The 14,196-nt window shown below is 37.9% G+C and overlaps 1 protein-coding gene across 1 annotated transcript in view; it reads right to left on the reverse strand.

Annotated features, from left to right (window-relative positions):
- ADAMTS12 (ADAM metallopeptidase with thrombospondin type 1 motif 12) overlaps window positions 1-14,196 on the reverse strand; it is a 149,001-nt gene that overhangs the window by 37,927 nt on the left and 96,878 nt on the right. The window contains exons 13-14 of the mRNA XM_015848413.2: window positions 9,540-9,673; window positions 950-1,070 (exon numbers count right to left, since the gene is read on the reverse strand). Coding sequence (XP_015703899.1) covers window positions 950-1,070; window positions 9,540-9,673 — 255 coding nt within the window. The remainder of the gene's footprint in view (window positions 1-949; window positions 1,071-9,539; window positions 9,674-14,196) is intronic.

The following is a 14,196-nucleotide window of genomic DNA, read 5'->3' on the forward strand; positions in this document are numbered from 1 at the left end:
AGACCAACCCCACTCTCACTGTAAGCACCTTTCAGATACTGGAAGAGAGCAATAACGTCTCCCCTCATCCTCCTTTTCCCCAGACTAAATAGCCCCCGTTCCTTCAGTCTCTCCTTGTAGGGCATATTCTCCATATTTCCCTACCTTTAAAATATCATTAAAAAAAAGTGGACATCTTTTATGTCAGTCTCAGAAAAACTTGTAACTCTGGCCAAGCCTAGATCCTGCTTACACTTCAAGTCTTTCTACCCTAAAAAGGCAGCTTTTCCCCTAAATTCTAAATTATTTGCACAAATAATATTTTATTAGTTTTAGTTTCCACTTCCTCTTCAAGACTTTTTGGCACCAATTCATCCCACATAAGGCAACTTAAGGACTGCATGTCTCACTGCCATGAGTGAAGAAGGCCTCAGACTTTCAAGTGCTGATTCAGACCTCAGTAACATTGCAGGGACTCATCTTTCCACCCTTCCAGCCCAGAAGTTTCTACCACAGAAACTTCTCCAGCAAACAGATGTGCAAAATTCTGCACAAGGAAAAGGCTGTACTTGGTCACTAAAGCCAGTGCTATCAAATTTAGGACACTTTGAAACACTTGGTCCAGTGTTTTCTGGGTGCTTTACTTTGTCTAGAGATTCAGTTCAGATTTTCCAAGGGCACTAATTACAGAAATAATTTGTAAATGCACTTTCTATTTTGGGTTTTTGTCAGTATCAGTGTAAATTGCACAGGACCTCTTAGTCTCTGACATCATTTTTATTAGATGAGGTGAACTTTAAAAACAGCTCACCAATCTTTTCAGGTACATGCAAGATTAATTGCGAAACATCCTTTTGCTATTTCCTATGCAGATTGATCATTCAGTTTACAAAGGAAAGCACTTCTTCAGAATTTTTACAAGTATCAATACTTCATCAATAAAAGAGTTTAAGTAAAGAACCCAATTTACCAAATCCTTCACTTTGATTAAATGTCATTTTCACTGTATGACAGGCAGAGCCATCTCCCAGGCAAACTCCACACTGGTCTTCAGTGGCATTGGAATTTATCTCATAATCACAGCCAACAGCCTAGGGGAAAAAAACCAAAAGGAGTTTCAGAATTAATACTGTTTTCACAATGAAACTTCAGCATATACATTTTACATAAATATTACAAATATATATTTTATTACATAAAGGCAATAGTAGTAGAGATCATGTAAGTGAAATATGTGTCTGAAGTATGTATATGAAAGTGAAATGAATATGTATAATGAAGTAAAAAAGAACAAAAAACCCACAAACACCACTAGGCCATGAAACATACAGTAGTGACTAGACGCATATCTAAACTGGAAACATCCCACTAAAATGATTTCAACTTTTTGGACTATCCAAAACATCTACCACTCATGTCTGCTTTCGTATATCATAGATACAGCCATGGATTCTCAGAACTAAAATGTAATAACAGAAGTGAAATACAGTGAATCTCACCAGTGTCTCAGTGAAACCCCAGTGTCTTACCCACAAACACAAATATTTCACACTGTTTCTTCAACAGAGGTAGAACAAAAGCTACTCACAGGAACAGATGCTTTGAATCTCTATTAATAATGGCACAAGGGGCAAGGATTACTTGCTAAAGATTCACTTACTGAACATGCTGAACCTAGACAACTGTACCCAACCAAAGTCACAAAGCAACTCAAGAAATGACAGAACACTTTCTGATCACTGTGTCATGTTCTGTAGCAGTCCTAGTGAAGAACCCCTAATGCAGACAAATAAAACTCTTCAGTAGGCTGTAAAAAAGTTTTACAGCTTTTTCTTCTCCAGCTTGCCAGCACAGAGCAATGAGTCAGATTGAAAGCTCTGACAAAGACTGATTTTCCATTCATTTTTGCTAGGGGGAGGAAGCAGGAGAAAAAATATTCATCTTGAGTTAGGAAAAACTTCTTCCTTGCCAAAACAGAAATTCCATGTAGTCTATTACACTTGAGGAGAATCATATTTAAGTTCTGGGGTAAAGTTTTTGCCTCTCTTTAAGGACTAGGGAGATTTTTAAGCTGAAGTGTTTTAATATAATGTGGTATAAAAATAATCTGAAATTTCTTAAATGTTATGTCCATTCATCAGAATCAAGGCAGCATATGTCCTAGGTGAGAAATCAGAGTGCAGTATGGGTTAAACTGAAGAGTCAGGTTCCTGCCCATGTATAAAGCAGAAAAAACCTTTCACCATCTGAATTAACCTGGAGGTAAATGTAATGGTTTGGAGTTCTGTGAAGCTTCTCTTTCTTTCTCTAAACAGAGCTCAGCTGGCGAAGGGCAATCAAGCCCTAAACTTTCTTGCAGGCTTTGTGCTAATACAATACTACAAAAATACAGCAGGAAAAGAATCCCAAAATAAATAGATTCAAGACTAAGCAGCCAACTTTAGAAACTTTTAAAAGCATACAGCATAAAACAAAAGCTAGACTATTAAGTACTGTTAAGCTCTGCACTTTTTAGACTACTGCTTTTCAGAATAAGCGGTATATGCATAACAGCACTCCTGAGCTCCTTGGTACCATAAATCTCTTTAAATCATATCTGCATTTCAGCTAATTTTGTCACAAATGAATATTAAAGAATTCTGAAGTATATTGACATCACTTTGTACAAGAGCTTATCATTACTGAGGAGCTGGCTGCAGCTTCCCAACCAAATGAAACTCCAATTGCACCGTTCCATGCTTGCTGTGTGTATCAGTATGGATTCAGCTGTAATATACTCTCATGCAGATAGTGCATATTTGGCAGTGCTCCACCTTATCTATTTGTCACCTAAGGAGCGTGCTGCATTTGATCTGTTTCTCCCGGAGCTGAATTATTCAGTCACACATAATAAACACTACTTACTGATATATATATATATATATCAGTATTTCAAGGTGGAACAATATATATACATGTATATATATATTTCTCCACCTTGAAAATAACATCTGGGTAATCATTAAAAACAACAACAACCAAAAAAAAAACCCTTTTCTCAAAAATTCAGAGTAAATTTTGAGGGGAAATGGAGTTGTTTTCAAACCACACTAAAGTGCATCAACACTCACACCACTACATTCTCTGCCCCCTCCTTTCCATATTCTAGTTCCAGTCTTACTTTCAAATTATTACATGTGTTGGTGCTTAGCTTAAATCCTTTAGATGTTACATTTCTTGATTTATTAAGCATGTCAATAAAAACCTATTTAGCTTAGAGAGAAGTAGTTAGAGAGGCAGTTCTAGTCAGCTCTTGGGCACATCACCACCCCAAAGGACATAGCTGGTTGGCACACTGGGATAAGAGAATCATTTACCTGACAACTTGCTCCCTTTTGTGCATGAATACTGTCACTTGTACAAGTGACTGAAGTGCTGCTATCCTCTGCTGTGTTACAACCTCAGATTCAGTCTCAGTACAGTATTTGAACTTCACAGATCCTAAATTCATTTCTAGTAAGCATTTGTTTGTTTGTATGCATCGTTGTTCATTTGTTTTTATCAGAGAAACTCCACAGTGCTTTGTGCTATCATGACAGAAAGCTAAACTTGCAGAACACAACCAGAGCCTACTTGTGTCTAACACTTTGTGGCTGTCAACAGTGTCTGAGACATCTGGAATCCTACCATAGCCGGCTGCTATGATAGGATTCTATGCTGTATGATTTAGACGAACAGCCTTAAGAGATATGGCAGTAGTTAAAAGTTCTTCTTTACTGATTTTTGTCAAAATAAACTTTCAGGTGCAAAACATGCCAACTTCTCTAATATCCCCTTGATGTATGAAGATCTCAGTATTCCTTCTTTTGATTCTAATCCCCTTTTACCTTCAGTACATCAGCGCTTGTAATCTTCCACAAGCTTTTGACAGGAAAGCATACCTATTAATCTAGGTACAAAGCCTTCTTCATACTCTACTGTTTTTTCCTGTCAGTTTGAGGGGAAGAAACACCTGAGCTTTTACTCTGTGCACCATTGATTTAATGAACAGCTACAGGGAGCTCCCAGGAAAGGCCTCGAGTTAATGATGCCACTTTATATAATAATATTATCACTCACATTTTTAAAGAAGTTTCAAAAAAGAATCATCTGTCACTATAATAACAGCACTTCATCAGCACCTTTGATGCCTGCTATGAAAAACACTGGATGTGCCAAGATGTTCTCTCTTGATTCACAGAAGGGCACTTTAAAAAAGAGGGAAAGTTTATTCTCCGTTAGTGATGTGTCTTTCACAGATATATCTCAGCACTAAGGACCACATTTATGAGGAGTACAGAATGTTACAGAGATAAATACATGCTGAGAAGGTTCATGACTCAGTTTTTACTTCCAAGCATGTCGCTACTCAACCAAGGATGGATTAAATCATAGAATGTATTACTCTAATGAGGTACTCAAATTTCTCAGACAACACTGTAATGAGTGCAGAATGATTCTTTATCTGGTGAAGAGCACAGACCTACACTTGTTAGCTAAGAATGCAATACAATTTATTCTTAGCACTTCTTGAGAATGTAAAGAGATAGATAGATGGCTATCTTTCATCCCAAGATGCACACTTCAGTGTATCTACTGTACTGTCTGCACATTTATTAACAGTCTATAATAAGTTAGTAAAGTCAGTGCAATCAGTTTTATCACTGGACTGAAGCAGTAACAAGCCACTCTGGGGAGTCCTGCAAGTTGAAGTTCATTTTCTGTTCTATGCACACATTTACTGTTAACCAGAAAGTAGAGGAGAAAATGTTTCAAGTGGACAAAACATATATTTTTAACTATGCAAATGAAAAATACAGAGATTGAACTCCAACACTGCATGTTTTGCTACTAGGCAGTACTAAGAACTGTTTTAGAGCTTCTTACTCAAACTTCTGGAAAGGAAAACGGAAAAAAGTGCTTTCAATTTTTAATGTTTTTGTCAAATAAGCATTTGCTGGTAGAAAATGCATATTCTTAATATGGTTTCTGTTCACCTTTTGTTGGCTGCTCATGCTTGCTTGAGTATTTACACCTAGTGACAGTTTATCCAGTGTGAGCTATCAGTCAGACATTCTGAAATCATTGAACATATATTTCTTTTGAGTACCATTTAGTCAGAAAATCTCCAAGACTTAACAAATCAGTCCTCAGCTACTCTACTGGCACTGGTGGCCATGTCCAATAGAAGCTCCACAATACAGCACAATACGATCACTTTCCTGCCTTCAGGGTACCAATTAGTGTCTCTGCACAGGCTTCATTCTGTGTCAGTTCAGATCTTTCACACATTGCTATACATTTCCCTTAGCAACACATTAACGGCATCAAAATATGATGTTGTAACATGAAAGGAATCCCTTTGTCCCTTCCAGACATAGATACTTTTATTTTGATTTTCCTCTGACATTTGAAACAGTTTGTAGCAGACATCACCACACCATATAAGCAAAGAAAGGATATGCTGCAGAGGTCCCAAAGAGTGAAGCATCTGGACAGCTCTGCAAGAGTTAATCAAACTTTTGTTTTACTCCCGAGCTAAAAGAATGATGGTGTTGGTGCAGTGACCCCATATCTAGCAGAAGGTCACCTTCTGACAAGGCTATTAATGACCTTCACAACGTGTACATTTTTGAGTAAACAGCTCCAGATGTCTTTCATTAGGAACACATTTACGTGAACTTTAATTTCCACCTTGCCACTCCAGTGAATAACACATTATTTTTGTTATTCATTAGATTTACTTCTAAATGCGTCCTCCTCCCTTTTATTTGCTTTCCCTAATCTTCTATCCTAACTATGCAGTAGCAATATTTTCTAAAACTGCCTTAAATAACAAGCCTAACATTTCTGCCAAATTGACTGTTAAAATAGATCTGGAGACTACATGCAGGTTATTAAAACAAGAAAAGAAAAAAAAAGCAACAACACAACAAAAACAGTAGCAATTAGATTCTGAATCTATTGCATACAAGTTCTTGTGCACCCTCTGCCAGTTGAACGTGCTGTGCTAACAAGAAACCATTGTGTGCCGTATCATGTGTGTTGCAAATCAGCATCATTTTCTGTGCCCTTCGTAATTGCCCTATTTGTCAAGTGCTTTTCTAACACACCTGAGACTAGCTTTATTACTGGTCCTACCACACAATGTGGAGGCAAAAATAGTAACCTGAATTGCCTTGGCCATGTTACAGGAAGGAAAAGTAATTTATTTCCTGCTGCATGCTAACTAAAAGGAAAACAGCCAGAGGCATTTTCCTCTTGCCACTTCCATTGGGAGAAATTTTTGCATCAGATTGGCTGTGGAGCCCTTGCTGTCACTAAGGGGTATGTACTGGACCTATTGCCAGGATATCAAAGTTACATGAATGCTACATTATGCTTCAAAGCTCTTTCTTCTACTTGTCTTCCACACTAGCCTCCAAACTGAGAAATCACAATAATGCCATGTTGGCCAAGACATTACCATAAATAGAGATATGCATTGATGTGCTTATTTCACTTATAATTTGTCTAGATGTGGCTGAAACAATATCCTGTTGGGCTAGCAGTGGGAGGAAAAGATTGAACCATAATGAGTGGCAGTACAAGTACTATGAGAAAAAAAAAGTAAAAGAAAAAAAAAGTAATCTGCTTTTTAACAAGAAAAAAGGAAAAACAAAGTACAAACACATTTCTCCCTGCTATGATGCTGTGTACTTCTCCAATACAATGTTAATCTCTGAACATAAAAATTGTGCATTACTATAGAGAACAACTCAAGGTTTTGCATGACTGAAGGTCATTTAAGCCTATTAAAATTCTGTGCAGCAGATGAATGCCTGTTATAAACAGCAGAGTTGCCAGGTCCTTCACTGTCAGTGTCTGCACTATCTCAGTGCATGTACCATCTAAGCTTTCACTTCCAGATAATGCCATGGCATATTTAACAAAAATCCTCAGTCTGGTAAACTCATGCATGCACAATGTTCAACATACATACCACTGTGGCAGTATCTTTCTTATTAACCCTATTGGAGCAATCAAGTGTTCTAATAAGAATTAGAGTCAGCTTGTGGTAAGTAATTTAAAGCAGAGGGAGATACGATATGTTTTTTAAATGTCTTCTAAATGAAGGAAAAAAGAAACGGTACCCAAAGGATAAGGGTAGAGAAATATGGTTAAATTGCAAACTAGCCACAATATATTTTGATGTTATGTAACATTTCCAGCTGATCTGGCTGACTGTCTCCATTCAAAACTGTGAGTTTGACATTGTGACTGAAGATAGTCCAAGAAGAAAAGCCAAGACAGATGCAAACAGAATAAAAGAGTTAAGAGGAATCTCTTCTCCTTATTAGCATCACCTGGAAACAAAGCCTGGTGGCAGCCTCATGCATGTAACTTTGAAGACACCTCTTTGCTGTCACTGGTTCCAATGCTGAGTGTTAACAGCTTTACATATTTAGGGAGTTCCTCTTCTGTTATTGGTCAGAGAGTCCCACTGTCTAATTTGCCATGTCCTCCAGTGAGGTACCAATTCCAGTTTGTCTTTGAACCAACAAGGCAAGCTCTAAAGAAATATCATACCAATATCTAACAGGTAAGGCTTCCTTGCACACTGCGGCACAAGCAGTGCTAGCTGAAAAATTTGGCTTTATATACTGGACAAATTGCAGGGACCAAGAGAATCAGCACTGGTGTCTGTACTTACTTTTCACTTGAAGATACAAATAATATAAATGCCAAGTTCATTAGGCAAGCATTCAGTAAACCTCAGTTAAAAAGAGGCACCTCAATCCACATTTAGTCATCTAGGTAAGAACAATTTAACTATCCATTCTGAGCAAAACCATGGCTATCTGTGAAATCAGATTATAATCAGCTGAATTTAGGAGATTTAAGTTATAGGTTGAATATGAGTCTACCTATCTTTTGTTTTTACATAGCCATTACAAAGAGTTTGAACTTCCTTCTTAAATAACAGCTGCTTTGCAAACCAAGCATTATTTTAATAGAAAAATATGTGATGCACTTTTACGAGATGTAGACTTGAAAACATTATGAGACACTGCTGTTAATGTTTCTTAATGTTTCCGCATTATTATAAACCTGTTGTTATTGGAGTGCAAGAATTATATACCAGACTAATACTCTTAAGTGCATTTCTTGATTTGCTCACCATGGTCTATAATATAGGTACTGTGTTTAGCTAGCTGGATTAAAATATCAATGAATTATATTAAGAGGTACTTCAAAATGCTTCTCCTCAAGTGTTATGCAGTGCTCCTACTGCAGATAAAAACACTATCTTTCAGAAATAAGAGCTATTTGGGTAACCTATTCATCACTGGGTATCATGTGGCAGCTGCATGATGATATTGTTCACTCCATGATTCTGACTCCAATTAAATCTGATGCAGTAGATGACATGTGAAAGGCTGACAAAACCATATTTATGGTAGGGGCTGTGCTTTGGAGGAAACTTTTCAGAGACACCTTGAGCCCTAAGAACTAGTATATCTGGTATGTAGAAGCTGCAGCTAAAATAACTTGTCCTTTGAACTCTGATCTACCATTATGTTATTTCTGATATAGCTATAAAGTTGAATTGTCACAGGCAAGGTTAAATACAGAAAACATATGGAAGCTATGACAAGCCATAGGTACCCCGATCTATTTGGTGTGGAAACCAGAAAACAAAACCATAACAACACAAGGCCAGCCTTCTGAGTTTAGTGCATTCTGTCTCCTTAGTGAGGTTCAAAAACACCAGTACAATATGCAACATTTACATACTTCAGTATATTAGTCTTTGTTTCCAGCTGGCTCACTGCCAGTCAACACTTTCACCACCATAGTTAAAAGAGCCATTCAGCAAAGCTGAATGGAAACTCTTCACTGTGAATTTGAACAGAATCTCAGTAACTCCCTCTCAGAAATGCATGTCCTGCAAGGAAAACTTATAACAAATTTTTTGTTGCTCTTCCCTGAAGCTCAGTAGCTACTAATGTGCAGAACATGCAGAGAACCTTACATTTATTCTTCAAGAAACAGAAAATTACTGAACTACCTACTGTGTGTTTGCCAGTTAACTACTTTTACCACATTATTCAATTTACTGTTGTAAAGGGAAATTATTTTTATTATTTTCAAGAGCAAGCGCCTGGTCCTACTGCAAGCCAGCTCACAACTGTTATTTAGTGTGAAATACTGAACTGAATTTTCAAAACCAAACCATGCAGCGGAGATACCAGTTGTAACACCAAAGCTATAGTCCATGAAAATCACCAGAATCAAACAGGCTTTCTTAAAATACAGGAAGAAAGGTTGCATTCGAAGGTGCCAGAAGAAATTAGGCTAATGGACTTGCTAAAAATGGTAGAAATAACTCTAATGTCTACATAGAAAAGCTATTTCTGTGGATTTATTTCCATGAGCATTAAAAATGCAATCAAGTGTTTCACATGGATCTTCCAACAAAACAAAACCTAAAAGCATTATTTTTTCCCCTTAACTATATAAAAAATGTAGAGAAAGAAACATGCAAACATACCCAATACCTTACACATGCCATTAATACAGATATCTCGGCTGTGCCTTCCTTCAAAGCAGGGTGTACCATCAGTGACTGCATCCAACATCTTCTCTGAAAAATGGCGATCTATTGGGCGACAGTGGAGCTCGCAGGGGTTAGCTGAAAGGAAAATGAAATAATTCCTCAGAAAATATTTCAGCAGGACATTGACATGCAGTGTACACGGAATAACGGTGTGTCTTCATTCTACCATCTACCCACTTCCTCTGGCATTTAATGACAAGTAATGGCATAATTAGAAGCAATTAACAAAGCCACAATACCATTGCTAACAGAGTGTAAGAGGACTGATAGATGCAACTAGTACAGAGAACAGCTGGAGCCCAATGTCCTCACACCTCCACAAATTCTCTTGCTGACATACTAACACCCAAGTGAGTCAAGCAATAACAAGGTCTTCAATTGCAAAGTAGAAAGGGACAGGAGACCAGCAAAGCCAGCTGTCATCAGTGAGGGAAAAGAGGAAAAGGGAAAAGGGGAAAAGAGGGGAAAGGAGTAAGACTATGAGAGATAAGCAACTGCTTTTCATAACCTGATGACTGAGTGATTTCAGGTATATTTTACAACTCCTGATCAGTTCTGCCACTAAGGAAATGACTGCTTCAGTCAAGGGACATATCACTGCTTATTTTCAGACATTTGCTGGCAGTTACTACATTATTCCAACCACTCCACTTTTTTTCCTGCTTGTCAATTTATGAAATAGAGATAATGTTGGTACATCTGACAGATCCGGGCTGTTCTTGCATAGATGCACGAATGGAAAAACTGCAGCAAAAGCAATCTGTGGGTTTCTAAAACAAGATTTTCCACAGCATCCCAGATTAATTCTAATCTGTGCATGGATTTAGTAGAGCCAAATAAAAACAATGGAGAACAACAAGAGTCCAAAGAAAGACAGAGAAACTGTGAAGTTTTATGGGCAGAGGCTAAGGGAACTGGGACTGTTCAGAGAAGGCTCAAGGGAGACCTTACTACTCTCTGCAACTGCCTGAAAGGAGACTGTGGTGAGGTGGGGGTTGACCTCTTTTCCCAGGTGTGTCTGGATGAGAAGTAATGGCCTTAGGTTGAACCTACAGCAATTTGTTCATTCTCAGCAAAATGAAATCCTTTGCACAGCAAAGCCATAGGTGTTGAAGATGTCAGCTTTGGGAACTTTATCAGACCGATTTGGAGCCATTTTAATAAAATCTCTCTGGGTGCTACAAAGGAACCTCTACAGAGTCGCAGCTTCATCAACAGCCAACAAAAGCTGCTCACTTCCCTGCTCTGAAAGCCATACAGGGTAACTATAGATGGATATCCTGGGTGATGAATTACTGTTTCCCTTTCCTCCTTTCTTGATCTTGCTTTTGTCATACAAAGAACTGCATTCAAAATTGAAGGAGTTTCAAGTAATGAGAAAAATTCAATTTTTGGCTAATGCAAAGAAACCAAATCATTTCCTTTGAAAGGATTTATGCTTTTGAAGGGGGAAATTCACTTTTATACCTCTGATTTGTACAGCACCAATATACACACAGCACCATGCTGTGCACGAAACTGGGAGCAGCACCTGGCTCCAGGGTGCTTGCAATGCCAGCACTGACTCCTGCACAGTCTTAGTTCTAATTATTAATCACATTTATGTAAACAGCATTTCTGTAGAACTGGGACCCAGAAACTAAAAAAGAGGATCCACCAGGAAAATCAAAACCTTAATGAGGAGTGAGCTTTGTGTTTTTCCACTTGTCGGTAGAGCTAAAATGGTGCCTAAACCCTGACAAGAGTGACATGTTTGTGTCATCTCAAATTAGGATGCTTTTGTAAAGAAAGGGCAATAGAAGAATTAGTGGCAGAAGAAACACATGGACTAAGGTTATGAAACTGGAGGAAATCAAGTTGATAACGAGTCATGTTCAAGAATATCAGCAGAGATGGAGCTATAAGTCTCAGGCAAGAACATCAAGTTTGTAAACCTTATCAGCCCTCAGCCCCTCTGCAAAAACTGTTAGACAAAACATCTGTCACATTTATTTTACTTTTATCTGAAGCAGTCGTTTTTCTTTCTAGTTTGATCTCTTTCATGCTCTAAAGTTTGCTCCACCTTGTTTACCTCCTCAGTGCACCATTTTTTAACAGCAAAGCACAGTAGTCAGTCTGTCAAAAGACTTCCAGTTAGCCCATGACCCACTCAAAATTCATCCAGACACAGATTTTACATAAAGCCACTTCAGTTTTACACTGTTCAGAATAAAATACGTGAAGTATTACTCTGATATCTGTATCTCCTCCCAAGCTGTATGTTGGCATAACAAGCAGAATGATACCCAATTCCATTTTAGAAATCAGTCAGTTTAAAAAAATGTGCTGGCACAGCCCAGTTGCAATGATGGTCTAAGTATATATAAGACTAAACTGAGATCAGTGCAAGCATCAGGGTTGCTCAGATGGAAATCTTCAAAGCAGCTGGTTTAGTTTCTGTCACTTCAGCAAATTTGATTAACTCATGATGAGACTTTAAAAAGGTTGTTACATTTTAGGAAGTTTTTAAGCCAAAATACACATCAAATCTTACAATTGAACATAAACATGAAATACTTGATCCAACTGTTAAACACTCAGTAATGAACACCTGGGTAGAACCATGTCAGTTTTAACCTAGGTTTACCCATTCCTCCCCACATAGGATTGAAGCCACTTTTTTCTGCTCCAGTCTAGACTGTATTTAAATTATAATAATTATAATACTAATTCCCCCAACCCTCTAGGTAGCCAGAAATAAAGAACTCTATGTGTATTCTCAAGATTATATTTACTACTCTGGTTGCTACTGCTTGTTCTGACTTTCGCAGGCACGAAGAGCTGCTCTCTAGTATAGAGAGAACCTGAGTGTAGCGTGTAGAACTACACTCTAGTTCTCTCTATACTACCTGAGCTGAGGGCGTCAGAACTGCATTACGAAGTACAATTACATGAAACTTGATGTCATACTCAAGAGTGAAAGTAGAAGAGTTACATTTACACTGAACTAATAAGACCACAGCGTCTTGCTTTTCAAACTCAGTTAAAAGGGGCTTTTTGGCCTCCAACTCCATGTGGTACACCTTTTGAAAGTCTTTTTAAATAGCTCATATTTAATTCAATCTCTTTTCTAAAGCAACACTTGATTTTTTAAGACTTTTTCCTTTAAACCATGACTGTCATTCTGGAAATGCAATGGCTCTAGTTGGACATAACATATTAGCTGAGGTGCCTTCAATGCTCAGCAGCCCAGAAAAATTGTATCTTTTCTTTTATGCACACTGCTCACATCCTGCATCAAGAACATCATGCTGTTTTGAAGTGGGACAGGATCAGCCATAGAATAGTATCAGATATAATGGAATCCCAAGCGTAAGGGTTCTCTTTAGTAGCCATTGACTTAGTTGTAATCAGAACAGGGCTAAGGTAGCAAGACTGCAAAGCTGATTAAAAATCCTAAAATTCAGGATTATTACTTTTTTTTTTTTTTTTTTTTTTTCCCCTGTGTATATCAGAATAGAAGTCATATTCACAGAGTATAAACAGAACAACATGAAGATAACCAGAAAAGAGCACAGTCCCTGCTCAGAGTAGAAATACAGAATGTGAATGTTTCTCTCTTAGCTGAATCACTGGAGTATGTGTGCTGGAAGGGTCACTTTAATGTGACAGAGAAGGATGTGAATAATATGACTGCTGGGAGATGATAAGGCCTCAATATTTTTTTTCCTCTCTATCACTAGGAATAAAAGAAGTGGGTCTCCAATTCTGAACCCCCTGCCAGTGTGTGCTTGCGGGAAGTCTGAATTGGATAAGGAAATCCAAAACAAAGAAAATTAGAAAATACAATCATCAGACAGACAAAACATGTAAAACGAAAGGTATTTTATCACACTAACCTAACTTGGTGCTCCAATGGCAGCAGAAATAACAACTTGCACTGTTAGCTGAGACCCTGTGAGTATCAGTACAGATCTTATTTGACACACAGGCATGTTTTGGAAGAAGTATGAGATTTTCAGTACTTCAGCTACTTTAGCTCCTATCTGCCAGCACATGAGCTGATCCTAGCACTGACTGAGAACAGAAAGTTGTTTACATAATTACTTTTATCACTTCAGCATGAAACTCAAACTGACTACACTGACTTTAAATCCCAGGTAGCTATCATGTTCAGATAAATGTTATTTGTGAAAAGGTAGGAAATAAATAGATGTGGGCTGAGCATGATGGCCAGAGAAGTTGTTTAGTACCAAATTCTGCATAAAGCAATGCAGGGACCTGAATCAAGCAATTCAGAAAATACCCTGACCAGAGCCACTGTATGCTTTAGCCACATTTGAACCTTAATGTTCTCTTCATATCGAGCCTCTCAGGGGTACTACGTACTCTAGTGTGAGCAGATGGGTGTCTGTGCTCCACAGTTAATCTAAAGTAAATCTGTGCAAGCCCCTAGGAGGCTAAAACTCATTTTAAACAGGAGGAAAAATCTCCAAGTATTTATAACCTCAAATATAATTAGTCTAGGTAACAGCAAAGTATCATTCACTCCTTTTCTTCCTGTTTGCTTGTTAAAACTACATGTGGCATACTGAGCTCTTCACAGGGAAATCTTTGTT

This window comes from Coturnix japonica, chromosome Z, assembly GCF_001577835.2.
Source record: "Coturnix japonica isolate 7356 chromosome Z, Coturnix japonica 2.1, whole genome shotgun sequence".
NCBI classification, from domain to species: domain Eukaryota; kingdom Metazoa; phylum Chordata; class Aves; order Galliformes; family Phasianidae; genus Coturnix; species Coturnix japonica.